General features: G+C 43.2%; 1 protein-coding gene across 8 annotated transcripts in view; it reads right to left on the reverse strand.

Annotated features, from left to right (window-relative positions):
• tmtc4 (transmembrane O-mannosyltransferase targeting cadherins 4) overlaps positions 1–27,952 on the reverse strand; it is a 50,899-nt gene that overhangs the window by 11,447 nt on the left and 11,500 nt on the right. For 3 of the 8 annotated variants that reach the window (XR_009512318.1, XR_009512319.1, XM_059970508.1), the window contains exons 1-15: positions 21,206–21,492; positions 20,713–20,915; positions 19,364–19,479; positions 16,084–16,300; positions 15,319–15,406; positions 14,460–14,557; positions 14,270–14,362; positions 12,474–12,635; positions 10,177–10,379; positions 8,372–8,546; positions 8,142–8,273; positions 6,731–6,810; positions 6,205–6,312; positions 5,712–5,853; positions 3,880–3,994 (exon numbers count right to left, since the gene is read on the reverse strand). Coding sequence is in view for 6 of the 8 variants with exons in the window: in XM_059970508.1 (XP_059826491.1) it covers positions 3,880–3,994; positions 5,712–5,853; positions 6,205–6,312; positions 6,731–6,810; positions 8,142–8,273; positions 8,372–8,546; positions 10,177–10,379; positions 12,474–12,635; positions 14,270–14,362; positions 14,460–14,557; positions 15,319–15,406; positions 16,084–16,300; positions 19,364–19,479; positions 20,713–20,915; positions 21,206–21,347 (2,074 nt within the window). In the remaining 2 variants the exon portion in view is untranslated. Of the gene's footprint in view, positions 1–3,879; positions 3,995–5,711; positions 5,854–6,204; positions 6,313–6,730; positions 6,811–8,141; positions 8,274–8,371; positions 8,547–10,176; positions 10,380–12,473; positions 12,636–14,269; positions 14,363–14,459; positions 14,558–15,318; positions 15,407–16,083; positions 16,301–19,363; positions 19,480–20,712; positions 20,916–21,205; positions 21,493–21,521; positions 22,554–22,893; positions 27,632–27,952 lie in introns of those variants that run through there. The other 5 variants (XM_059970509.1, XM_059970512.1, XM_059970511.1 and 2 more) reach the window with 4 other exon arrangements.

Genomic DNA, 27,952 nt, shown 5'->3' on the forward strand with positions numbered 1-27,952 from the left:
CTCTGACTTGGCCACTCCAGGGTTTTAACTTTGTTGCTTTTAAGCCATTCCTGTGTAGCTTTGGCTTTATTCTTGGGGTTATTGTCTTGCTGGAAAACATCTTCTCCCAAGTTGCAATTCTCTTGCAGACTGCATCAGGTTTTCCTCCAGGATTTCCCTATATTTTTCTGCATTCATTTTACCCTCTACTTTCACAAGCCTTCCAGGGCCTGCTGTAGTGAAGCATCCCCACAGCATGATGCAGCCAACACCAAGTTTCACGATAGGGATGGCGTGTTTTTGGCGGTGTGGTGTCTGACTTACAACAAACATAGTGTTTAGTCTGATGGCCAAAAAGCTCAATTTTGGTTTTATCAGACTATAGAACCTTCTTCCAGCTGACTTCAGAGCCTCCCACATGCCTTCTGGCAAACTCTAGCTGAGGTTTCATGTGAGTTTTTTTTTCAAACAGTGACTTTCTCTTTGCCACTCTCCCATAAAGCTGAGACTGATGAAGCACCCGGGCAACAGTTGTTGTAAGTGCAGTCTCTCCCATCTCAGCAACTGAAGCTGGTAACTCCTCCAGAGTTGTCGTACGTCTTTCGGTGTGGCCTCCCTCACTGGTCCTCTTGTACTGTCACTCAGATTTTGAGGATGGCCTGCTCTAGGCAGATTTACAGCTGTGTCATATTCTTTCCATTTCTTGATGATTGTCTTAATTGTACTTGAAGGGATATTTAGTGACTTGCAAAAATTTTCTTATATCCATCTCCTGACTTGTGCTTTTCAATAACCTTTTTTGCAGAGTTGCTCGGAGTGTTCTTTTGTCTTCGTGTTGTAGTTTTTGCCGGACTCAGCAGTTGGACCTTCCAGATTTAGGCGTATTTTTACTACAATCAACTGAAACACCTTGACTGCACACAATGATTTCTATTTAACTAATTATGTGACTTTTAAAACCAATTGGTTGCAACAGTGATAATGTGGTGTGTCATATTAAAGGGGTGAAAACTTATTATTTTGTTATTTCTATTTGTAATTATTTAGTTCATTTTGTAGGGATCTGTTTTCACTTTGAAATGAAACAGACTTTTTCTTATTGATCAGTATTTAAAAAAAGCCAAATTAAATCCACTGTGATTCGATGGTGTAAAACAAAAAAACATGAAAATTTCTGGGGTGGGGGGGGGGATACTTTTTTTAAACAGGAGCTGTACTTGAAGTTCTAATTATTTTGGCACTGCCTCATGTAGGTAGCATCTTTCATCAAGGATTCCCACCATCCAGTTTTTGGTTCCCCGTTCTTGGTGATATTGTCAGGCAGGAGGTACAGAAGCCTGAAGTCTTACAAGGTTCAGGAATAGCTACTTTCCTTCAACCATTAGGTTCTTGAACCAACCTGCATAACCCTAATCCTTCCTCAGCAGCAGAACACTACAGACCAACTCTGTTTTTCCCTTTCTCTTCACTGTTGTACAGTATATAAATTATATATATTTTATATACCATGTGTTGTCTGAACTCACATGCCTTGATACTAATGCAATGTAGATTTTCATTGTACCTCTACCTCACTGTATTTGTGCACATGACAATAATTGGGCTGGCACAATAGTGTAGTGGTTAGTGTAAGGCAATTATAGCGCCAGCGATCAGTGTTCAATTCCCACCACTGTCTGTAAGGAGTTTGTACATTCTCCCTGTGACTATGTGAGTCTCCTTTGGGTGCTCCCATATTGGTTTCCTCCCATAATCCAAAGGTGTACAAGTTAGTAGGTTAATTGGTTACATGGGTGTAATTGGGCAGTGTGTGCTTGAAGGGTCTGTTACTGTGCTAAATCTCTGAATAAAATAAACCCAATTTGATAATCAGTGGGCATGAATTGAAGACAATCGACCAATGAAGCAGAGGGCAGATTCAATCCCTTTAGGCAACAAGTTCTCGCAATCCAGAATGTGCTCCATGAAAAGGTGTAAATACAGACGCAACAGATACTTTCACAAGGCATCCATGGAATATTGAAATATTCAGTCCACCTTTTAGTTTAATAAAGCAATCAAAGCAGTCTGACATGTATCTACTGTCACGACTGAGGTTGTATTTGTGGTCAATACACTCTGGATTTACACAACAATCAGATTTATGGAGAGAAAACAGAAGGCAAATGTAATCCTTGGAGGCTGGGGTAAAATCGGGTCCAATTTAGAAATATTTGAAACATTGCACATGTTTACCATTCTCAAAGCTGATCAGACAGCTTATGGGAATTGAATACAGTCATATTATTATTTATTTCTATTTAGAGATACAGCATGGTATTTCCCAACTTCTTGTGCTGCCAAATCACGTCCGTGTGACCAATGAGCCTACTAACCTCATACATCTTTAGAATGTGGAAGAAAATCAGAGACCCAGAGGAAACCCAAGTGATTACGGGGAGAACGTACAAATTCCTTACAGATAATGAAGGGAATTTAATCTGGGTTTCAGGTGCTATAATAGCATTAAACTAACCACTACGCTAATGTGCCACAATTAATATTGTCACATGTGTCGGTAGACAGTGAAAAGCTCTAGTTTTGCATGCTATTCAGACAGATTAAACCATATACAATTACATTGAGGTATTAAAAGGAAAACTGGAGGCTGGTGTAGTTTTGTACAGTCATGCTCAAATTCCAGATGATGTCTATAATGTAATCTAACCAACAGATCCTGACAGTGACAGATTAACAGCACGCTTCTGGACAACAATACAGATTACCGTAGATACAAGCTGCATTCTGGAACAACCACCTGTTGGCACTGTCTTGCATAGATTATTAAATATTAAATCTTTGAGCTTTAAAACTCCAAACAGTGCATCTTTCCTTGGCTGAAGGTCTTAGGCTGTATCTGACAGGGACAGTGTCAGAAGGAGATACACCAAAGCAAGCAGACCATTCAGCCCATCGTGTCTACACCAACCATCATTAACATTAATCTTACATTAATCCCTATTTTCTATTCTACTATTTTCAATAAATTTCCCCCAGATTCTACCATTCACCTGCACACTGGGGCCAGTCTGTGGAGGTCCACTGATCTGCATGTCTTGGGTTGTGGGAGGAAGCCAGGGGAAACTGTACGGTCACAGGGAGAACATACAGATTCCGCACTGACAGCACCTGAGGTCAGGATTGAACCCAGACCTCTTGACATCGTGAGGCAGTGGCTTTACCAGCTGCACCACCGGGTCACCTTTTAACTTTAATACTTATCTGACTCTTGAATAGACTGGTTCACTAAAAAAAAAATGAACACATGACCTCTCTCAACATCGTCGTGACCCTTGCACTTTACCTATCTACCTGCAATGCACCTTCTCAGTAACTGCATCACTGCATTCTCTATTCTGCTTTTCTCTTTACTGCCTTGATGTACTTGCGCTCAGAACGCTTGTAGGGAAAATTTTTGGCTTGGACTGATCTCAATCGAGGTAGCAACAAAAGCATCAACGCAGAGCTAACATGCAAGAACAAGTTTGTGAAGAAGTTGTCCTTTTCCCACTATCAAATGTGTGTGTGATATCACTGCATGCCACTCCAAATGTATGTGCAAATATCACACAAGCCACTCCAAATGTGTTTCTGTAGGACTTCATTGGAAATGAATTCTGGAAGGAAATACAGCCGGCAGCTGATACTCTCACACCCATACCAACGACTCCAAGGTGGATTCCTTCCCAATGTTCAGTTTTCTCTGGCGATCTATCACCCTTCCCACAAAACAAACAATGGGCTACGATTTTATTTCCAACATATACACTGCAAACTAAATAATCTAGACTAAACTAGATTAAACTAGTCTAAATTAAACTAGACTGCCTTACATAAAATAAATGATCCCACACCAGTTACCTGTGTTATCAAGTAGAATGATCATGTTGTTCCAAGCCAAACCATGGTTAGGTTTGAGAAGAGTCGCATTCTGCCATGCACTGAGAGCATCTGCATTCCGATGCAGGTCCGCATACTAAAAGCAAAGGAAAGATCTGAAATATCTAAATTAAGAGATCTCAGAGCAATAAGTCCTTCTGCACAACATTATTAGGCATTTGTATCTCCCCGCTGGATCTCATAGTTCACTTCATGGGCTATTATCTCGTACCTGTCAGAGACCAAGTGAAGGGACCCTAGTTAACATTTCTACCGCTATGCTGTGAGGTATTTTATTTTAGCAGTTTTCTGTAAAAGCATTGTGGTCCTGTGGGAAAGAGTGGTTTGGTTTCGGCTAAAGGAGCCACATTGTCCAACTTCGGAATGTTGTGTCAGCCAGTCAGGAGTGGGGTGGCATGGAACATTCTCCAGAGCTGGGCAGGAAGAGTTTTCTGAAGACCAGTGGTCTGGATTGGGGTCTTTTTGGTGGGAGGTGCAGAGAGAAGACCAGGGAAGATGGCTGGAGGATCCCATTTGAAGGGGAGACACTATTGTAAAGAGCACTTCACAAGGCTGAAGATTCCAAACAGGGAATCTCTACCTGTGATTGGCGAAGGGAATTCAATGCCGTGAGTAAAGCTACTCCCAGCTACTACAAAAATTAGCTCCCACCTTTATGTGCACATTTAGGCTGGTTTATCTGTAATGGGCCCTTTTATCTTTTCTTTCTCTGTTAATTGTTTGATAAAGTTGAAAATGGGTAAATATACTTTCTTTATAATGTTATGCTGGTGTACGATCTGTCATTTCTGGGCTTTATCTGGAACATCCCAACGTTCCTGTTTGGTTGAACGCTAAACCATACCGACCCTAGGCATGTATTGCTTCTGAAAGGTGGCCTTCTCACTGCCGAGTCACATGGCTGTTAGCAGAGTCAGTTAGCGAGCCAGGTTGGTGTATGAGGCCCAGTGAGAGGGTTGCAGATATATTACTCACCCAGGGGAAGGAGATCTCTCAGCCAAACACATTAAGAATGGGAACATACAATAGGCGCAAGAGATTCTACAGATGCTGGAAATCTTCAACAACACACACACAAAATGCTGGAGGAACTCATCTAGTTAGGCAGCATATATGAGCAGGAATAAACAGCCTACACTTCCAACTGATCCCGATGAAGGGTTCTGGCCCAAAACATTGACTGTTTATTCCCCTCCATGTTGAAGCATTGAAGTGAGTGTGGAGAGTGAGTGCGGCCGCTTGCCATTTGAGTGGTTGCTCTGTACCAGAGAGGAGAGCCTATCACTGCACCCAGAGGTGCTGTCCAGGTTTTTTCCCAGTGTTAGACGTGGATTTGAACTATAGACTTTTTTTCAGTCTTATAGTTTCTATATTCTATTTTTTTTCACCTGATCTTCTTGGGTTTTTTTTGTACAGGGAAGGAGATGGGGGGGGGGGGCGGGGGGGTCAATGTGCCTGATCCGTTTTGTTTGGGATTTTTTTGTGCAGAATGAGGGATTTAGGGGGTGGTCAATATGTTTGATCTGCTTTGTTCATTTTTTTTGTGAGGGAGGAGGGATTTGGGGGGACGACAATGTGTCTGATCCATTTTTGTTCAGTTTTCTTTGCAAGCAGATTCTCAGAGTTCCTGGTTGGATTTATTATCAACTGTCTAATATTGATGACCCCTTAGGTTCTGGTTCCTCTATACATAGAAAAGTCTAGTCATGAATGACATCAGTTTCACACAAATAACTGATGTTAAGATTTTTTTGAAATTAGATACAGTGAGCCCAGTCTCCACACAGACTTACCAGGCGTCCTAGATTGTAGTAACAGTCCGGATATCTTTTTCTGTATTTTATTGCTGTCCAGTAACTTTTTTCAGCCTCTTCAAACTTTTTCAAACTGTTTTGAACAATTCCCAGATTCATCCATGCAGCAGCGAAATCAGGCCTGTACACCAGAAACCAAAGGTGAAAACCTCATGCTTTTCAAATATGATACGAACAGAATATTATATAGAAAATGCATCCCAAAAACAGTGCTTTTGGCCATTATGCTGCATTGTCTCTTGCCCTCTCTCACACGGGCTTCAAATGAAAAGGAAGTCTTTCATTGCTAGAAAATGAATAAAAATGGAAAAATCAAGCTCTGGAGCATTGTGAGGTAATCGGGTTGATGTTCATTGTCTTATGGAAGGTTTGAGATATGTAAATATGATAAGGGAATAAGAATTGTAATGCCCATTAGTGATCTGTTCTTCTTAAAGGAACCAAATGAAATCAGAATCAAGCTGAAACCTACTGAATGGCCACAGCACTAGAGAGCAACTTCTCAGCTTCATGAAGCTCCTTCCTTTCTTTCAAGATGTTTCCCAGATTGTTCATAGCATGAACGTACGTTGGATGGAGCCTGTGGAAAATAAGGATTTTTGTCACTTCTAAAGATCAGCTTTATTTGTCATATGCACATCAAAGCATCAAAATATTCAGTGAAATGCATCTTATTCATAAAATCATCAGGGATTGTGTTGGGCAGCCCGCAAGTGTTGCTACAACTTACGAGCTTCAACCATACACCTTTGGAAGGTGGGAAAGACCAAAGCAACTGGAGGAAACCCACATGGTTACAGAGTGAATGGTAAAAGGCACCCGGTTAAAGGCAGAGGCAGGAACTGAACCCTGATGGTGATCACTGGCTTTGTAAAGTGATTTGCTACTTGCTATGCTATTGTGCCACCCCATGTTATGGCGCCAACATAACCATAAAGAGCAAATTGTGTCCAGTTAAAAAGGACTCTGCAAACTATATAATTTAGGAGTAGCAATACCTCACAGCTTCTCTGTAGTACAGAATTGCAGACTCTTCTTTTCCTCGATCAGCTAAGTTCTTGCCGACATTGTAGTGCACCTGTAGTAAAACAGAAAGCTGGCTATTTGATGGTTCAATGTGCAAATACACATATTGTATGTTGGAACAGCAACGCCAGGCCTGGTGTACACACGATATACTGAAAGCAGTATGCTGTCAGTACTGCCATCTTGCCTCTGCTAACTCACACCATGCTGGGAGGAGGGAGGGAAATTATCAATGCCAGATTCTCTGGTATACAGGTCTTTTAGCTAAGGCAGGAATAGATCTTCATCTCTAGTTAAGGTCAGACAGACACTATTTCTATAATCCCACGAGAGTGATCCCACTGTGCACTGTATGCCAGCTTACAGAATTGTACCAGCTGCAGCATCTACATCCAACACTCCACTCGAGGAAGTGAGCTTTGTGTGCTTAGTCTGGCCTCTAAATGGACGACATCTCCTGCTAGATGTTCCAGATCGGGTGAGCAGGACTGCGGCAGAAATGTTAGATCTGTGCACCACAATGAGTTAATCATGAAACATACTCCTTTACGCTTAAGAGACTTGGCTGTTCCACCTTTGCAATGGGGTGGTGAAACCCTTGGGCTGCAGTGCTGCCTCCAGAATGGAGGGGGTGAGCCATGTTTCCATGAAGCAAAGTAGACAGCAGACACCTGATGTCCCTCAGGTAGTGCAATGTCACTCTGAGGTCTTTAATTTTATTCTTCAGAGACTGTACGTTCATCAGCAGGATAGTAGGGAGTTGGGGTGGGGGGGGGGGAGGAAGGTCTAAGGGCTATACGTTCCAATCTTACTTGTAGCCCAGCACACTGCACTCGCAACCTACCGATTTTGAGAATTGATAGTTTTTTAAACACCTTAAGAAGATATTGCTTACTGAAGTGTCTATGGTAGTGCGTGTGGATTTCAGCTGTGGTAGTCCTAAATAGGAATATCTGATGATTCCCTTTGGAGATGCAAACAAAGAGCTGCCACTTTCCAGCACCATTTTGGAAAATTTGGAGCATTTTAGGACGGTACATGCTGTAGTCACAGCAGACCATCAGTACAAATCACTGCTTAGGGTGGTGGATGGCTTCTTCATCAGGAACGGGGTAGAGATGATCTACACTTATCCAACCAAGTGAAGAGCGCTCTGCCGCTCTTCTGACTGGTAGCCAACAGAAAGGCTTTGGTATGTTGTCGCAATTCGAGAGCTATGCAGGATTAGTTACGCCATGTCAGACTTCTCTTCCATTAAAAGGGGTAATCATTGAAAAACAATTATTTCAGATCATCTTCAATAAAGAGTAATTGCAATTATTTTTATAATGTATAAAGTTGTTTATTGTATTAGATTTCCTTTAAATGTGTGCAAGGTCTTACTTTGGCGTTGAAGGGACACACTGATAAGGCACTTGTGAACAGAGCTTCCTCTGATCTCCAGTGATTGCTGCGTCGGATACACTGCATGACATTCAGCGTTATCAAGCCCAGCAGAGCAGCAGAGAGGAGGTTCTAAAGAAAATCACAGAGCAAACATTTAATTGACAATCTGTAATTAGTGGTGCTGATAATCATGAATATCAGAGTAAAATAAATCAACGTTATCCCACCTTGATTCGCCTGCCTTTTCTTGACAGCACACACATGGCATACGACAAGAGGATGCAATAACCAGTGCTGGAGAGATAGATCACCCTCTCTGCAATAACAAACCCAACTCGGAAGAAAATGTTAGACGCTGGGAGGAAGGGGATGATCACGAGGGTAATCCCAGAGGCAAGGATTCTATAAACACATTGAAAGGTGTCTGTTTTAAAATGTGCTTGAATTAAGAAAATAAATCTCAAATTAACATTCCAGTATTAATCTTTTCATCTTCATTTAGACACAACCTGAAAGATACAGGAAAGAAACTAACTGAAAATTGGTGCAGCCATCTCACACAGAAATACTCTGTATACTCATTTCACCTGTGCATGCATGAAGTTACACATTTGACCTTAAACTCAACTTTGACTTAGAAACACTCAAACCTCTTTAATAATTATTTTGCTTTCTCTGTACAAAACATCCCATCACAAAAAAGACACAGAACTTGCAAGGGGAGGTTAGGGTTAAGGAAATAAGCTGCTCCTAAAAGTTATCACCCAGGAGACAGACGACTCTTGTGAATCAAATTAAGCTTACCAGTGAATGATGTGTCCTGCTGTCCTGACAGAAAAGTCCTAGTAGTTTGTGTCTAACAAGGCCCTAACCCATAAATCTATCTGAGTAGCATGAAGAACTATAATATTAATTGACTGTCTTGTATTTATGACCTTGCTATCACTCTGACAGTCAATAATACTTCCAATAAGAAACTCACTTCCACAGGGAGTGGTGAAAACAAAGAGATATATCTCAGGGACATCTGGAAAATCCCACCAGTGAGAGGGGAGTAGAAAGTCAAGGTGTCTGTGAGAGCTGGAGTAGAGTGGAAGGAGCTCTGAATGAGACATAAAGAACCGATGGGCTGAATGGCCTGTTTCTACACAGTAGATTTCTCCTCATATTAATGCCTTGCCACAATAAGTGCATCATTCACATTGATACTTCCTGGCCGTTAACGTAATGAGTTTTATTTGAGGCATCTATTTCAATAATACAAAGGTTATCACTATTTTCAAAATTACCCTTTCCCTTCTCCAACCACATAGATGCCACGTAGGTGCACACTAATACCTCTATTCCTCAGGAGGCTAAAGAAATATAGACTTCTCTGTTGACCCTCACCAATTCTTATCCACATACCATAGAAAACATCCTCCCTGGATACATCATGGCTTGGTATTGCAACTGCTCTGCCAGTGATTTCAAGAATCTGCAGAGTGTTGAGGATACATCATGGAAACCGTCCTCCCTACATGGATTCTGTCATAATCAAAGACCCCATTTCATTCTCTCTTATCCCTTTTCCCATTGGGCAGATTAAAAAAAAGCATGAAAGCACATACCAGCCTCCAGGGAAAAACTAAACTTCAACACTCCTGTTTTAACACTACCCAGCAAATTTCAACCCTAGCCTAATCACAGGACAATTTACAATGACCAATTAACCCCCTAACAGAGCACCTGGAGGAAATACGTGCATTCATGGGGAGAGACGTACGAACACCTTACAGACAGTGTTGGTATTGAACACTGGCTGCCCAAGCTTTAATAGCATCTTGCTAACTGCTATGTTATCATGGCATCCTAAACTTGTAACTTTAGTTCACTTTTTATGTCAGGAACACAATGAGGCAGCAGCTTCACAATAGGTTTAGTACTACGCATGAGAGCAGATCTTTCTCCCCAAATAACTTTACGATAGCATGCAAAGAAATATATTTCATATGCAGCTGGCAATGTTGGAGGTTTATAAAAGCAAATTTACCTTCTTTCATCTGGGCTTTTGGAGAATAAACTTTGCCAGGTGATTCCAATAAGGAAGAACCAAAGAGCAAGAAGGGCAAGAATTCTAAATTCGCTGAATGATTTAATCAGGGGTAAACAGCCCATCGACCAATCAAAGCACAGCCACCAGGGACACACAAGTAGCCATGCATTCAGAGAGTAATAGTAATTATAATTAAAAGTCTGTGAAACAAAATAAACAAACCCAACATTAGTATTTTTAAAAATAGAAAACCATGCTGCTAAAATACTGGATTTAGATCATGAGAACTGGACAACTGCACACAGTTGGTTAGACCATACCCGAAACACTGTGAGCATATTGGAGCATCAGCCTTAGGAAGAATATGTTGGAAGGAGAGCAGTGTGGTGTCTGGACTCAAAGAATTAAGTGACAAAGAGAGATCAGATGAACTGGGGATATACTCCTTAGAATTCAAGGATATTGATAAACTTAACCATATTTCTCAAGATATCCACAATGAAACACGGAGATGAGCCACATCCCCATAATTGGGGAAGTCTAGGATGAAAGTAGAGCCCAGTCTTTCAAAAGAAGGGTAGGAAACCATTCTCCACATAGAGAGTCATAAACACAAGAGGTTTTGCATATGCTAGAAATCCAGAATATCCAGTTCTGATGAAGGGTCTCGAACTGAAACATCAGCAGTTATTCTTCTCTACAGATGTTGCCTGGCCTGCTGAGTTCCTCCAGTGGGGGGTGGGGTGGGGGTGGTGGTACTGGGGACAGAGATTTTGTGGTTAACAAAGAAACACGGTTTCACACCATGTATTCTGGTAATGGCACTAAGGGTGCACTGAAATACGGGACCAAACCTTCCATGGATATAAACTTAAGTTTCATTGAGTTAGTGTTTCTGACCCTGGTTTAGACCACGTACCTGACCATTGCTCCTTACCTCACTCTGGCCACAAACGGATCATTGATATTTCAGAACTTACCAAGAAGGAACCATGGGCTTAATCCATCTCATGGCAAAAAGGATCCCCGGGCAATACAGGTAAGAGCTCTAGAGGAACCATTTGCCAACGCTCCCAGTAACACATGGCCATCCTTATGACTATACAGATCTGCTTATAGTAAGTCAGCAGATAATCAGAATCAGGTTTATTATCACTGTGATTTTTTTTTCTTTGTGGTAGCAGTACAGTCCAAAATAACAAGAATTTAGTTTACATGGAGATTGGTCACACTTGTTCAAATGACCAAACTTGGTTGAGGGTTGAATAATCAACTCTTTTCTATAAAAATGTCACTAAATAATCATACAAAGGAGCAGCATGTTACATCACAAACTCAGTGATAGTTACTGAGTGATGGCTCCTGGCTCTCGAGGTTTAATATATTCTGTGCCATTGCAAGAAGCTTCAAGGAGTGAGATTCTGTGATTATGTTGCTAGCAGGTGTTGGAGCAGAAAAGCAATGGGCATTTAGTACTACAACTGAGGAACTCATACAACAATCATGTAGCACTGTGGGGAGCCATTCGACCCGTTAAGTGTATGCTGGCTCAAAGAACCCTCCAGTTGATTCCATATCTTTGCTCCTTTTTCAAACCCTTTGCAAATACCTCATTTTTAAAATGTCTAAATATCTTGAAAACCATTCAATACATCATGTTTTCAAATAGTATAATCTCTATTATAACAAAAATGTAACACTCCCTCACAGCAACTTTTGCCAATTACTTTAAATTTGTGTCTTATGGTTAAGGAAACTCTGCCTGAGCATTCACCCTATCAAAACCATTTCATATTTTAAACTTCCCTTCACATGAAGGAAAACAATTCCATCTTCCCCCACCCTCATTCACGGACATTTTTCAGTTAATTTCCTCTTTAGCTGTGCTGAGGACATGACCTCCTTCCAAAAGACCAGTGCCTAGAATGGACACAGTATTCCAGCTGAGCCATAACCAATTATATATAATGCAACATTTCCAACACCTGAATGGAGAAATGAAAATCACATCTGGAAGATTATTTCGCACAGTGACTGGGAAACGTGATTCATTAAAATTCATGATACATAGGATAACATCTGGATAAAGACTTGAGAAAGAACGCAACAGAAGGACATGGTGATAAGACGAGGATCGAGAAGAGGCTCATTTGGAGAATAATGCTCTGAAGATTTCATATGCAGCACATATACAATCATGGCATAATTAAGATCTCAAAATGCAAAGGCTTTGCTAGCTTTGGATTATAATAATGTAGATGGCTTCGCTTTCAAAAGGAGTGTTGGAAGCTTACTCGCACGAGTGCACTGTCGGCGAACGAGGCAGGGTTATCGACCTCGGTGAACGCCGGCGGGCCAGTGCCCATGATCCTCCAACGACAGTATAGCAGCACAGCTCCGCCTGATGACAAGAGGAGGACGCGGGTAAAAAATCCCCTTATCCACGTTAGGCTTCTCTGAGAAGGAAATGGACAGAAAATGAAAGGAACTGGTGCAGGCAAACATTTCAAGAACATTTTAAGAATGCTAAATAACCATAATGATGTGCCACATGACTTGTTCCAATTCTAGGGACACAACAGGCAGCCCGCTGGAAGAACTTGGCAGCAGCATCTGTGACAGAAAAGGAATTGCCCAAGGTTTTGACCCAAATCACCAAAAAGTCCTTTCTTTCTACAAATGATGCTTGACCTGCTGAGTTCCTCCAGCAGACTGTTGCTTGCTCCAATTCTACTTTCCTGACAAGCCAAGGGTGCTGAAAACAAGAAGGCATAGGTTTAAGATCAAAAGTAAGACACTTAAAAGCGACATCAGGGGTTGCTTCTTCACACAAAGGCTGGTGTGGAACAGGAATAAGCTGACAGAAATAGTGGTTGAGGTGGGCGTATTAGCAATATTTAAGTACATGCTAGAAGAGGTTCAGAGAGCGATGGGCCAAAAGCAGGCAGATCAGACGAACTTGCTAGACAATACAGTCAGTGTGGATAATTTGGACTGAAGGATCTGTTTCGTGTTATACGGGTCAACAACAAAAGCAATGTACTCAAAATAAAATTACACAGAATGTACTGCACAGAAACAGGCCTTCAAGTGCAATTAAGTTGCTCAGAATCTTCAGCACAACATACTCCACACAAGCCCTCTCACAATCGTCATCACCTATTCCAACTATATCCTCCATTTCCTTCCTTTATCCAGATTTTATCCAGCTCCTTTGCTCCATGCTGGTGTTTCAACAGAAACCACCTCCCACTTTTCTTCCTCCTCTCCCCATCACCAACTCTCCCTCACCTTTGTGCATCTATCCAGCTTAATCTCAGACACAAGTGACTGCAGATGCTAGAATCTAGAAGGATAATCTGTTGGAGAAACTCAATGGGTTGAGTAGCGTCTGTGGAGGAAAATGGACAGTTGATTCTTCTGGGTCAAAACTTTTCATTTGGACTGAAAAATAGAGGAGGTGGCCAGTATAAAAAGGGTTGGCGGTAGGGGTGAAGGGCGAAACAAGAGTGGATCCAGTGGTGAGGGGAGGGGTGAGTGGGAATTATGTCAGAAGCTGGGCGGTGACTGGTGAAAGTGACAAAGGGGCTGGAGAAGATGGGATCTGATAGGAGAGGAAGGTAAAGCATGGACTACAGAGAGATGGGGAGATGAACCAGCTGAAGGGGTGTGCTGGTGATGGGCGGATGAAGCGGGTGAGGGACAGGAAAGTGTTACCATGATGGGGGCCAGTTGGATCAGGTGGAGAGAGAAAAGAGGGGCAAATGGAAAGAGAAAGAGCGGTTGCCAAAAGTTTAAGAATTTAATGTTGATGCCACCAGGTTGAGAGAACCCAGGAGGAATATGGAGTGCTGAACCTCTAATTTCCCAAGTTATTTCTTCTTTCCTGGAGTCTCTATTCATCCCTGAATCAACCAAAATCACGACAAAGGGAGACTATCACACTGCTGTTCGCGGGAACTTACTTTGTGTGGGATTAGGAGCGGTGTACGTCGCATTACAACAATAAGCAGACTTAAAAAGTATATCGTTAACTTTAAAGCACATCAGGATGTCCTGAATGAGACGTAATAGGAGAGTCATTTTTTACCTCAGATGTTTTGTCTTTCCCTAACAGGGTTACTCCGAGCTGTAAGATATCCACTTTGCAAACCACTAGTGCATCAAACACTATGTTCACACCCTGTGAGAACAGACAACACGGACAGTGAACATGAACAACTGCAGGAGACAGAAAAGTGCAGCATCAGTTTCCAACTGTAAGCAACAAACTTTCTCACCAGCACCGTGATACCCTGCTCCTTGCAAAGCATTGCAACTGCACAAAGCAACAGGCTGGCAAAAATCCAGCAAAGGGAGAACTCTGCAGCCACATGATCTAGAATAACATATAAAGCAATTATTAGCCTTAATTCTCATCTGCATCTAATGGCATAAAAGCAGCATCATAATAAGCATTTCTGAATTGCAACAACCAAATCCCACCCAGGCCTTACTCTTCGACACGATCCCATGTCTTCCATGATCAAATTAACTAGTCCACTCCACTATCTACAGTACTGTGCAAAAGTCTTAGGCACAGATATATATAGCTAGGGTGCCTAAGACCTTTGCACAGCACTGCAGTAATTTTACATATTGTACTGTACTGCTGCAGCATGACGTATGCGAGTGATGATGCACCTGATCTGATATGGGTCTCTATTGTGGACTGAGAGTGGGAAGGGAGCAGGGAGAAGGAAATCATGGTTGGAAAAAGGGGAAGGAGCGGGAAGCACCAGAGAGACATTCTGTCAGGATCAATAAAGCAATTGATTGGAATCATGTAACCTTGCCCAATGTCTCGGGGCTGGATGTGTCTGCACCCATGCCACCTACCACCCCCACACACATTCTCTAGCATCTATCCCACACTCCTCCCGTGCCAATCCATCCTCACCTTTTCCAACATCCTTTACTCCTGCCAGATTTACAGACTCACTGCGCTACACATTGACAAATACAGTACTGTGCAAAAGTCTTAGGTACCCAAGCTATATATGCCTGAGACTTTGGCACTGTCTCTACTTGCAAGCAGTGATCTCCAGAATGTGTGGTACAAGCATTCTACAAACAACGACACTTAACAATTATACGTACACTTTCCGAAGGCTTTACAGTAACTGATGAAGGACAACAAAAAGAACAGAGCACAAAGCAGGTCTGCTCTGCCAACAATACCAGCAACCTGGAAGACATAAATCAGAAAGGTGCTCTCGTCAATGTTAGGCAGTCAATGTAATGCACGCCGTCTTGCCCAATCTTTACCCTCCCTGACTTTCAGCTTGTCACAAGATCTGCTGCCCATGTCCTAACTTCCACATCGCACTTACCATTTGCGAGCTGATCTTCACTGGTCCCCTGTATAGTAACATCTCCATTTTGAAATCCTCACCCTACATTTAAATCCTTCCTTCAGGGCTGGCACTTCCCGACCTCTGTTATCTCTTCCAGCCAAAAAAATCCCAACAAAATGTGATTACTTCCAATACCAGTCACTATTGATTCCCCATACACAGGTGTCCTTCAGTGGCCCAGCTCCTATGCTCTGGAATTCTCTCTCCTTGTTCTTTGGGACCGTATCCTTCCACAAACAAGCTCTGATCCCTTGCCTCTATGCCCTATAATGTAGCTCCCTGTCAAAATCTGTCTAATCAAAAATCTTGGACCATTATCGAAGATAAATAAAGTCCCTGCAGATTGAAAACAGTCCTTCCTACTAAAAATGAAATAAATTTGAACTTCCATTACAGTACTTGAGCTGCCTAGGTGAAATATGAAAGTGTAGTATTAGTGATGGACACAACTATCACTGATGGGACCCCACCAGTTGTGTCTTAAACATGCCTTCAAGTGCCCACTTACACTCTCAGTGTGCACTGGATGAACGGCAAAGAGCAAAGCAGCTAGAAATGATGCTTTTGGCGCCTTATTTAGCAGCTTCCCTCTTTCATCGTGTACCAGACCACCCAGAAGTACCGAGAACACATCGAGCATCATTACAGAAATGACACTGTGCAGAGTGATGTTGACGACATGAAACCCAATTGGGTGCAATCCTCCAGCCACAAGATAGTTCAATCTAAAAGAAAACACAGACAATTCAAAAACTTATGCAGAAGCGTGCTATGATATGGTGGAATGTTATATGAATGTACTTTAAGTAGACACAAAACAGAAGCAGAAAGCTGCCATTTGGCCCTTTTTGCCTGCTATAACATTCATCAAGATCATGGCTAAACTCTCACTTCAACGTCACCTTCTCCTGCTTATTCCCAGATCTCTTGATTTCCTTAATAGCCAGAAATCCATCAATGTCTTGAATGGATACAGTGACCACAGTACTCTGGGCTAAAGAATTTCAAAGTTTCTCCAACTTCTGAATGAAGATGGTTCTCCTTATCCAGTCCTAAGTGATATACACCTTATTTGGAGATTGTGACTCCAATTTCAGATTCCCTAGCCAAGGATATGTTTTTCCTGCATACAGCTTGTTTAAGCCCATGAGAATATCCTAGGTGTTAAAAACATCATGTCTTTTCAAGAGTTATAGTACACAAGATAAAAACAGGCCCTTCAGATCACCTCACTTATTCAAGCTAGCCACAATTGCCTGCATTCGGCCAACATCCCTCGAAACCTTTGTAAATGTCCTTTAAACATTGTAATCATTCCTGCCTCTACACTTTCCTCTGTAAGCTCATTTCACAAGATGGGTGACCAATAGCCTTCTTAAACCTAGAGAACCCAAGCCTAGTCTATGCAGCCTCTCCTTTGTTATGTTACCAGGTAAAACAGCTGTTAAAGACCATTGATCTAATTCTCCTTGGACTTGAATATACAATTAGGACCACACACTTGTTAAGGCACCTAAGGCTACGTCCACACTACACCGGATAAATCCGTGACCGAAGCTTTTTCTCTTCGTCTTTACCCTCCGTCCACACTAAAACGGCGCTTGCATCCCCTGAAACCAGAGCTTTTCAGAAACGCTGTTCAGGGTGTGTAACTTTGAAAACACCGCTTGGGCAGATCAGTGTGGATAGGATAACCGAAGAAATCTGAAAACGCTGTCAGACAGCAGCATGCCATTTCATTGTTTTCCTGAACACAAACCCCCCACACAATCTAACAATTTCAGAACAGATGGCAACAAGACTGAAGCCAGAAGAGTTAGAAATGTACTCACCAAATACTTTGACCCATAACTTACTGAATAAATAAGTCTACTCACTTTGCCCTGTTTTCTGTCCTTGCTCGTGTGAAGGTGGTTTACCTATTTATGCAAATACTTCTCTGACAATAGATGTATAACAGCCTAATGTAACATTGTATGGAAATACAAGATAAACTGATGCAGACATATTTTACACATTTAACAAGGGGCTTTATTAATGCAACAGAGTTCGTCAGTTTTTCAATGTTTGTCGTCAGCCGGGTCATACTGTACGTGAACTCCCTGTCGGTTGCCTCCATATGCTCCAGTGTTTGTTTTTTTTTACTTTCAAGTCCTCCTGCACGAGAGCCAACAGCTGTCCGTCGTTTGGCAATTTCCTTTTAAGTTTATCTAGTCTGTAACTGAACAAACACGCACTGTCTTTCACAGCGGGATTCGACACCAAACATGTCACTTGTTTTTAGATGTGTCCTGCGCATGCACAGTAGGAGGAGATTCGCCGAAATATCCGTTTCAATGTGGACAGAGATATTTTTGAAAATGCCTAGCGTGTATGCCTATTGTTTTTACGCGAAACCGGCATTTTCAAAATTATCCAGTCTAGTGTGGACGTAGCCTAAGTAACAAATAAATAGGGGTGTGTTATGACTAATACACCCTGCATGTACAAGCATTGTACCTCGTTGATTTGATGTGGAAAGGATAAAATAGCTTCAAGCTCCTGGGTGTTGACATCTCAGAGCAGCAACACATTGATGCATGCCACTGAATTCCTATGCAAATTTTTACACATGTATGACAGAGAGCACCGAGAGATCAAATCACAGCCTGCCACGAAGCTTGCAATAAACAAGGGGTCCGTGGAGCCTGGGTTGGGAACCCCTGGCTTTTAGTGGGGATCAGCATGTGGAAATATATTTTAGCCATTAGTGAGACTTGGTTATAGAAAAGACACAACTGGCAGCTTAATATCCCAGGGTTTTGATTTAGCTTCAATAGAGGCAGGTATTAAAGGAGGGACGGGTAGCATTACTCATCAGGGTAAGTGTCACGGCATTGCTCAGACAGGATAGGCTGGAGAGCCGGCCAACCGAGGCTCTATGGGTGGAACTGAGGAATAAGAAAGGGATTTAGAGGAGCAAACTTGTAGAGAGCTAGAAGATAGCAAGAAACACAAGGTTGCAATAATAGGTGATCTTAACTTTCCACATACTGGCTGGGACTCCCAAACTGCAAAAGGATTGAATGGGACAAAGTTTGTCAAATTTGTTTAGGAAAGTTCCCTTAATCAATATGTAGAGGTCCCAACTAGACAAGGAGTAATATTGGATATTAGGGAATGAGATAGGACTGGTAAGAGTGTGTGCAGGGGAATACTTTGGATCTAGTGATCATAATTCCAGTACATTCAAGATAATTATGGAGAAGGATAGAACTGGTCCTCGGGTTGAGATACTAAACTGGAGGCATGGATTTGTTGTGTTCTGGCAAAACGATAGCTGCAAGTGAGAGGACTTCATTTATACTTTTATCCAACATCAGGAAGGCCTCAGGACTTTGGTTCTTTCTGTAAAACAGATCCAACTAGTTACTCGCCACCACCATTCCCCTCTGTTGTGCTTACGCTCAACAACTTCTGTCTTGGCCCTTCACAAACATGAGCCCCAGCTAGGCCTGCCTTCTCGTAGGCTGCAGGGACCATGCATGTTCCAAACCTACTCTGGAACTACTCCCTAACCCTTTCTCCACTACACGGACGACTGCATTGGTGCTGCTTCCTGAGCCTGTGCAGAGTTCATCAATTTCTTCACAAAGTGCCTTTGTGTGTTGCTCCAGATTTAAAGCATCTGCAGTCTCTCGTGCATTCCTAAAACAGGCTTGTATTGCCAACAGAGGAGGATGGATCACAGATTGAAAGCTGGATTTTAAAAACAGACCAAGTCCTTTCACAATAACACACAGACTTACCTGAACGTAAGCACTGTAAGTGGTCGGTAGGATTTGTGACTGGTATTGCTAATAAGATTAGTTCCCCAGAAGTCATGCTCCCAAAGGTTGCCAAGTGATGTTTCTGGTCTAAGGTCCTGACACACAAAAGAAATGCCAAAAGTTAAATGATCGACAAACCATTTTCACACAGTTATCATGAAATCAGGCAGATGGACTCATTTTAGCCCCCTTTTGCCCTTCTAATTTATTTTTAAGTACCCCACACGCTCTCAATACTCCCCTGTTCCCAGCTCCTTTAACTGCCATATGCTTCCTTCCTTTACCTGGCCCTACAAGATCCCTTGACATTTGAGTTCCCTTGGAATTGCTTACTTGTTGAGATACCGTGTGGAATAGGCCCTTCCAGTCCATTTTTCCCACACCACCCAGCAATCCCCCAATTTAATCATAGCTTAATTACAGGACAATTTACAATGGCCTATTAACCTACCAACCGGCATGTCTTTGGATTGTGGGTGGAAACTGGAGCAGATGGAGGAAACCCCACACAGCCACGGGGAGAAAGTGCAAACAGGCACTGGTGGGAATTGAACCCGTATTGCCTGTACTGTAAAGCCCTGTGCTAACCACTATGCAGCCCACTTGAAAGGTGATTGTTATTCTTCCAGATCTATGTCTGCCTGGTCCTGCCTTATTATTACTGAAATCAGCCTTCAATTTAGGACCTGAATTTACAAGCCATCCTTAGCTCTTCCTGTAACTGTCTTGAAAGTCACAAAATTAGGATCAATGCTCTTCCACTGACATTTCAACTACCTGCCTAGGCACATTACATAAGATTCCCCCTTTTCTTGAGCAAGACACACAAAAAGGGGCGTCACAATAGCATAGCAGTTAGTGGGACACCATGGCAGCTCAGGGCATTGTAGTTCGGAGTTCAATTCCGACATCCTCTATAAGAAAACTTGTACATTCTTCCCATGTGCACGTTGGGTTCTTCTGGGGGCTCTGGCTCCTCCCACAGTACAAAGATGTACCGGTTAGAAAGTTAATTATAAATTGTCCTGTGATTAGGTTGGGGCTAAATAGGTGGGTTACAGTGTCACACAGTTCGTTAGGCTAAAAAGGCTTGTCTGTACTGTATGCCTAAATAAAGCTGCAGGAGCTCAGCAGGTCAGGCAACATCTATGGAGAGAAATACACGGTTGACATTTCAGGCTGAGACCCTTCATCAGGTCCAGAAGGAAAGAGGACAAAAGCCCAAATCAAAGGGGATAGGGAGGGAGAAGGAGCGCAAACTGGTAGGTGATAGATCTACAATATTAACTAGTTTTAAGTACCAGGATTTTCTAATTTTAATCTCATACCATATTGTTGATTATAGCCTCTGAATCGTCAAAGACAAAGTCTCCATCGTAACTGATGCCGAAGCACAGAAGGGCCAGTGAAGCAACAACAGCCTTTGCCCAAGGACGAGGGAGTTGGGGGATGGGTAGAGCGTTGTCCAAGCTCCATTCACTCTGCAGCATTGTGCTATATCCTGGGCCACCACTGTGACTCTGGTTTTCGCCTATCCATAACATGGGAAGGAGAACAGAGTAAGATATGGATAAACAGCTTCTGAGAATTCAGGAACTTCATTTTAATGGGGCAGAAAATGATGGACTGAATGTATAGTTTAATAGCTACAGATCCTGGTGAATGGGCTCCTACATTGCAATGTCACCGCCCCCCCCCCACCTCAGTCAGACACACACACACACAATGAAAACCTCGAATAGGACCTTTCAGCACGTTGCAAACAATAAACTACTTCTGAAATGGGGCCAGATGTTGAAATGTCTGAGAATGGCAGCCAACCTGTGCAAGGTATGATCCCATGAGCATCAGTCTGATTCCAGGAGGTTCTCTTGTGTCTCCTCCACAGACACTCAGGAGGGAGAGGGGTCAGACGTTCAGGGAGGAAGGGGAGATTGTGGAAGTCGAGGAGAAATGCAGGCATGCTCCCAAGTTACTGCCTCATCCCTGGAGAAGGAAACCTTTACATTTCAGATAGCTTCCCACCCAACCCCGCAATTCTTCTGCCGACAAAAGCCGCATCCCTCTGTAGTCCCCCCAGCCCTGGAAACCTAACTTCGTTGGTTTTATTTCACTCGTTTTTGCATATTTTTTTTACCTCCCGGGAAATAAGGTCGCGGGCCCCGGAACCGTCCGTCCACTGGAGATGAGGGGAACCAAGGTGTGAACACCGCCGGTGTGCGTGGAACGGGGGAAGAGATTTAATGTACCACCAGCGTCCAGCCCGCCTCCGGTCCGAGCCACTGTACGCATGCGCGGCGAGTCCGGGGAACCGAACTGTAATCCCCAGTGATGCAAAATTAGCCCCAGGACCCGTTTCTCATAAAATCATCAGCAACAACCCTTCGACCCAGTTTAGCCATGCTGAACAAGATTACCATCTAAGCTAATTCCATTTGCGAAGTTTGGCCCACATCCCTAAGTCTTTCCTATCCATGTATTTATCGAGCTGTCTTTTAACTGTTGTTATTGCTTCATCTTCTTCTTCTGGCAGCTTTTACCATATATACACACCACTATGTGTGAGCAAGTTGCCCATTGGGTCTCTTTTAAACATTTCCCCTCTCACCCTAAGCCTATGCCCTCTTGTTTTTGATTCTCCAACACTAGGAAAAAAGACTGTGTATTCACCCTATCTATACCCCTCATGACTTTATACAACTCCTTAAGCTCACCCCTCAGTCTCCTACACTCCAAGGAGCAGAGTCCTAGCCTACCAACCTCTTTCCAGCTTAATGATGCATTTCCTGTAACGCTACCAACTGTACATAATATTTTAGGTGTAGCCTCACTAATGACTTCACTCAGTGCCCTGACTGATGAAAGCCAGAAGTTCAAAGTAAACTTATTATCAAAGCACAGTACTGTATTTGTCAACGTGGAGTGGAGCGCAAGTTTGTAAATTTGGTGGGAGCAAAAGATGTTGAGAATGGCGAGGCTGGAGTGCCACTGGAGGGGTGTGGGACAGATGGCAGAGAAGCAGTGCCAGGGGCAAGGGGTGGTGCAGGTACAGGCACACCCAATCCCGGAGACTACAGGCAAGGCCATTTGATTCCAAACAATTGGTTCATTGATCATCACAGAAGTCTCTCTGATGCTTCTTGCTCCCTCCCCTCTCCATTCCCTTTTCTCCCCCAACTATGGTTCCCCTCTTCCTGCCCCTTTCCCACTCTCAGCCCAACAAATTTTGATCAAAATCATCACTTAACAGATCAAAATTTGGTTTATCCTCACTCACATACGACATGAAATTTGTTTTCTTTTGTGGGAGGTTCTGCAGATTTTTGTGTCTCCTTGAAACATTTTTACTTTGTCATGATGCAGCCAAGTCTACTTTAATATCCATAAGAAATGTAAGCAAGAAATGGCCACACCACTTGCTGTGCTAACTTTCACGTTCCTGATTTACTTCTTATCTCAGGAATACTTTTCTGCATCAACCCACATCTCTTGATTTATTTTATATGTACCTATCTCTGTCCTGAATGTGTTCAGCAACTGGCTCGCCACAGCTGAGAAAAATCAATAAAGCTGCAGCTGCTGAATACCTGTAATTGAACAGAGAATACACAGCAGGTCAGGCAGCATCCGCCGAAAGAGAAACAGGGGTAACTGCGTCAAACATTGTCATAACTTTTTTGATCTGAAAGTTTCACTTTGTTTCTATTTCTTCCACCAATGTTGTCTGCCTGCTAAGTGCTTCCAGCACTTTGTGACTCTGCAGACCTCTTGGACAGAGAATTCTCAATGTTCACCAACTCCTGGGTGATGAAACATGTGTTGTGAACCCCTGAATGAAAGAAGCTACAGAAAGTTGTAAAATTATTCAGTTCCATCTTGGGTACTAGTCTCAATAGTATCCAAGACATCTTCAAAGAGCGGTGCCTCAGAAAGGTGACGTCCATTGTTAAGGAGCCCCATCAGCCAGGACATGCCGTCTTCACACTGTTACCATCAGGTAGGAGATACAGAAGACTGCAGGCACACACTCAGTGATTCAGGAACATTTCTTCCCCTCGGCCATCCAATTCCTAAATGGACATTGAACTTATGAACACCATGTCACTTTTTTCTATATTATTTCTGTTCTGCACTATTTTTGATCTATTTAATATATGTTTCTACTTACTATTATTGATTTACTTATCTATCTTTTTCTTTCTATATTATGTATTACATTGAACTGCTGCTGCTAAGTTAACAAATTTCACGTCATATGCCAGTGATAATAAACCTGATTCTAATTCTAAATACCCTCTGAGAGGAAGCTTCATCACTTAACAGCTTTGCCAATTTCACCACCAAGAATAACTGTTCTGGACCCTGGTGGCTTGGGACCTGAGGCATCTGTACCTCCTGCCTGATGACAGAGCGGAGTATTGCCTGGATAATGGGGGTCCTTGATGATGGAAGCTGCTTTCTTGTGCCAGTGCTCCATGTAAATGTGCTCTATGATGGGGAGGGCTTTTGCTTGTGGTGTCAAGAATTCCTGTCTCTCCACAAATGCCGCTTGACCAGCTGGAGTTCCTCCAGCCAATTGTCAGAATCAAAAATCAGGTTTATTATCACAGACGTATGTCATGAAATCTGTTGTTTTGTGGCAACAGTAGAATGTAAGACATGAAGGGGTAACGTTCGTGGCTTCATGAACCATTCAGAAATCTGATGGCTCAGGGGAAGAAGCTGTTTCTGACTCATTGAGTGTGGGCCTTCAAATTCCTGTACCTCCTCCCTGATGGTACTAATGAGAACAGGGCGAGACCCAGATGATGAAGGTCCTTAACAATGAATAATGCTTCTCGAGGTACTACCTCTTCAAGATGTCCTTGACTGTGTCCGTGAGGCAACTGCTGCCTCTTGTGATCCTCTGCATTGGCGCCTCCATACCAGGATGCAATTGTCAGAATGTTTCCTGAGGAGACTGAGGTCCTTTAACATCTGCCGGACGATGCTGAGGATATTCTACAAGTCTGTGGAGGCCAGTGCTATCATGTTTGCTGTTGTGTGCTGGGGCAGCAGGCTGAGGGTAGCAGACACCAACAGAATCAACAAACTCATTCATAAGGCCATTGATGCTGTGGGGGTGGAACTGGACTCTCTGACGGTGGTGTCTGAAAAGAGCATGCTGTCCAAGTTGCATGCCATCTTGGACAATGACTCTCATCCACTCTATAATGTACTGGTTAGGCACAGGAGTACATTCAGCCAGAGACTCATTCCACTGAGATGTAACACTGAGCATCATAGGAAGTCATTCCTGCCTGTGGCCATCAAACTTTACAACTCCTCCCTCGGAGTGTCAGACACCCTGAGCCAATAGGCTGGTCCTGGACTTATTTCCACTGGACATGATTAACTTATTATTATTTAATTATTTATGGTTTTATATTGCTATATTTCTACACTATTCTTGGTTGGTGCGGCTGTAATAAAACCCAATTTCCCTCAGAATCAATAACGTATGTCTGTCTGTCTGTTTGTTGTGCCCTGAGTGTACAGGGAGACAGGGAGGTTTCTAATATCGCTTAGAGAAGGTTTGCAGGGAAAAGGACAAGGAACGTTAGATCAGCTAGGATCAGAACCGTTTCAATGGGCTGAATGTTTGTCCCCTAACTCTTGCTTCTTGACCACAACAGCAAGGAAGTTTACATTATCCAGAGCAGCCAGAAGCAACTCCTGCCTAAGCAAGGACCTGGACCCTCTGTGCTTTGTCTATCGTCACAATAGGTCTAAGTGGATACAATCTCCCTGGCTCCCCACTCCGCCTTGGATCACCTGGACAATAGCAATACCTACATCAGGCTGCTGTTTATTGACTACAGCAGGGCACTCAACACAATCATGCACTCAGTACTCATCAACAAACTCCAGAACTTGACTGCCTCTGTAACTGGATCCTTGATTTCCTCACCAGGAGACCACAGTCAGCGCAGACAGGAAATAACATCTGCTCTTCACTGACAATCAACACAGGCACACTTCAAAGATGCGTGTCTAGCCCACTGCTTTACTCTCTCTTGTTACGTATCCCGTAACTGCATAACTTACCAGTAAAGACAGAGAGGTTCGTTGAAGTCTGATGTCACTATTTTCAAACATTTTTATTTGAAAAGGGGCACAAAAGTAAGGTTAACACAAATGTTCAGATAATGCACGTTGTCAATACTCAATCTAAAGCGCGGGTATAGTAATAATCATCATTAAGAAATGAGCTCTACTGTTGTCTAGGGGATAATGTATTGTCTGTTGGAAATATAAAAGTCACTCAGAAGTCTGCAGGCTTCAGCCTTTTGGGAATCGCTGGGTTTCACGTGGGGCGACAGAGAGAGAGAGAGATTGGGGAGAAGAGGAAAGACTTGCCGGGTCCTTATGAACCGTTGAATCGGGGGAGCGTGGGTTCCCCCTCCCCGATGTTAGTTAAAAGCGGTTTTCCGTGATTCCAGCCACAAATTCCAATCCCGGAATCTAACGCACGTGGCTTCCTTCAGAATGGCTTCCCGCTACGGTGGGATCACTCTCGAGTCTTCTTGGTGCGTCTGAAGGGGCTGTCCCCCTTAGACCCTCCTTTATATTTCCTCACGGGGTCGCAGGTGTCAATCAGGTTGGAATGATGCAATCTCTCTCTCAACCATCCCACCTTGCCCGAGGGCTTTACACGTGGTCTCCATGAGACAATAGTCACTGTCGCCTTATTTGGCATCCCAGTGGAACGTGCTATTCGGCACGTTTCTCTCTCTCCCACTTCCTGGGTCTACTGACCCCCCCCCCCCCCAACGGGTGCTCTTGCGATTCTCACAAAGGAGGGGGCTGGGATCATAACACTCTACACCCACGACTGTGTGGCCAGGCACAGCTCAAACACCATCTATTAACTTGCTGATGACACAACTGTTGTTGGCTGAATTTCAGATAGTGATGAGGAGGCATACAGGAATGAGATAGATCGGTGAGTGGATGAAAGGGCACAGCCTCAGAATATAAGGACCTCTCTGTAGAACAGAGATGAAGAGTACTGTATTTTCTTTGGCCAAGTGGTGAATCTGTGGAATTTATTGCCACGGACGGGTGAGGAGACCAAGTCGTTGGGTATATTTAAGGCAGAGGTTGATGGGTTCTTCATTAGTAGAGGATATCAAAGCAGGAGAACTGGGTTGAGCAGGAGAGTAAATCGGCCATGCTGTAATGGGGAAGGAACCTCAATGGGCCAAATCGCCCAATTCTCCTTTCTACAGGAGCACTATTGAGAGTGTCCTCTCTGGCTGCATCACCGTGTGGAACGGAAGCCGCAAGGCATCAGACTACAAGATCCTACCGAGGACACTGGAAACCACTGAAGTCTCACTCCCCCCCTACACCCCACTATTTGTGAGATTTACTGGGAGCATTGTAGAGAATTGTTGAGGACCCCTACCTCCCAAACTACAATCTCTTTGACCCACTATCATCAGGAAGGAGGTACTGAAGCATCAGGACTAGGATTACCAGACTGGGTAACAGCTTCTTCCCCCAGGCTGTGAGACTCGTGAATACCCTGCTACCACCCAGGTCTCGTCACTAGGACGGTGAGCTGCTTACTGTGGGCTGCACACTTCTCATGAATTTCTAATTATATCTTATTAACTTATTTGTGATCATATTTTGCTTGATCTGCTTTGTGTGATGTATGTATTGTGGGTACCATGGTGGGGAGGGACGTTGTTTCCATAGGTTGCATATATGTACAGTCAGATGACAATAAACTTGAACTCTTGTGGTCTTGTGTTTCAGTTCAGTGACCTTTGGTTAGAGTTGAGAAGAGTTCGAAAGCAGAAAGTTTCAGGGAGTTCTGCCCAGTGTCTTGATACTAATATTTATCCCTCTACCATATTACCAAAATAATGTGGAATATAGCAACAGGTGTACTTTTAAGTTCAATTTTTTTGTTAAAACTGGGACATTCTGAAGAGAGAATTTAGGGAGCCAGGCAGAAAGCTGAGAAGTAGGACCTCCCAGGTAGTAAATTTCTGGCTTGGTTCCTGTGCCACGTGCCAATGAGGGTAGAAACAGGACGATCTGGCAGATTAATGTGTGGCTGAGAAGCAGGTATGGGGGCAGGGCTTCAGATTCTTGGATCACTGGGATCTCCTCTGGAGGAGGTATGACATGTACACCTGAACGTATAGGCAGGTTTGTTAGAGCTGTTGGGGAGGGTTTAAACTAACTTGGCAGGGAGATGGGAACCAGAGTGAAGGGACAGGATAGGACAGATGGTAAAAAAGCAAAGATAGCTTGCAGTCAGACTGTCAGGAAGGGCAGGCAGATGATAGGACAAAATTGCAGCCAGCAGGGTCTGTATCAGTGCATTAGGAATGCAGGATCAAAAAGTATAGCAAATACAGTACTCGAAGTGTTATATTGCAATGCACGGGGTATAAGAAATAAGATGGGTGATTTATTACGGATCATCAGGCCATCACTGAATCGTGGATGAAGGATGGTTGTGGTTGGGAGCTGTATGTCCAAGGTTACGCGTTATATCAGAGGGTTAGG

This window comes from Hypanus sabinus, chromosome 5, assembly GCF_030144855.1.
Source record: "Hypanus sabinus isolate sHypSab1 chromosome 5, sHypSab1.hap1, whole genome shotgun sequence".
Classification (NCBI taxonomy): domain Eukaryota; kingdom Metazoa; phylum Chordata; class Chondrichthyes; order Myliobatiformes; family Dasyatidae; genus Hypanus; species Hypanus sabinus.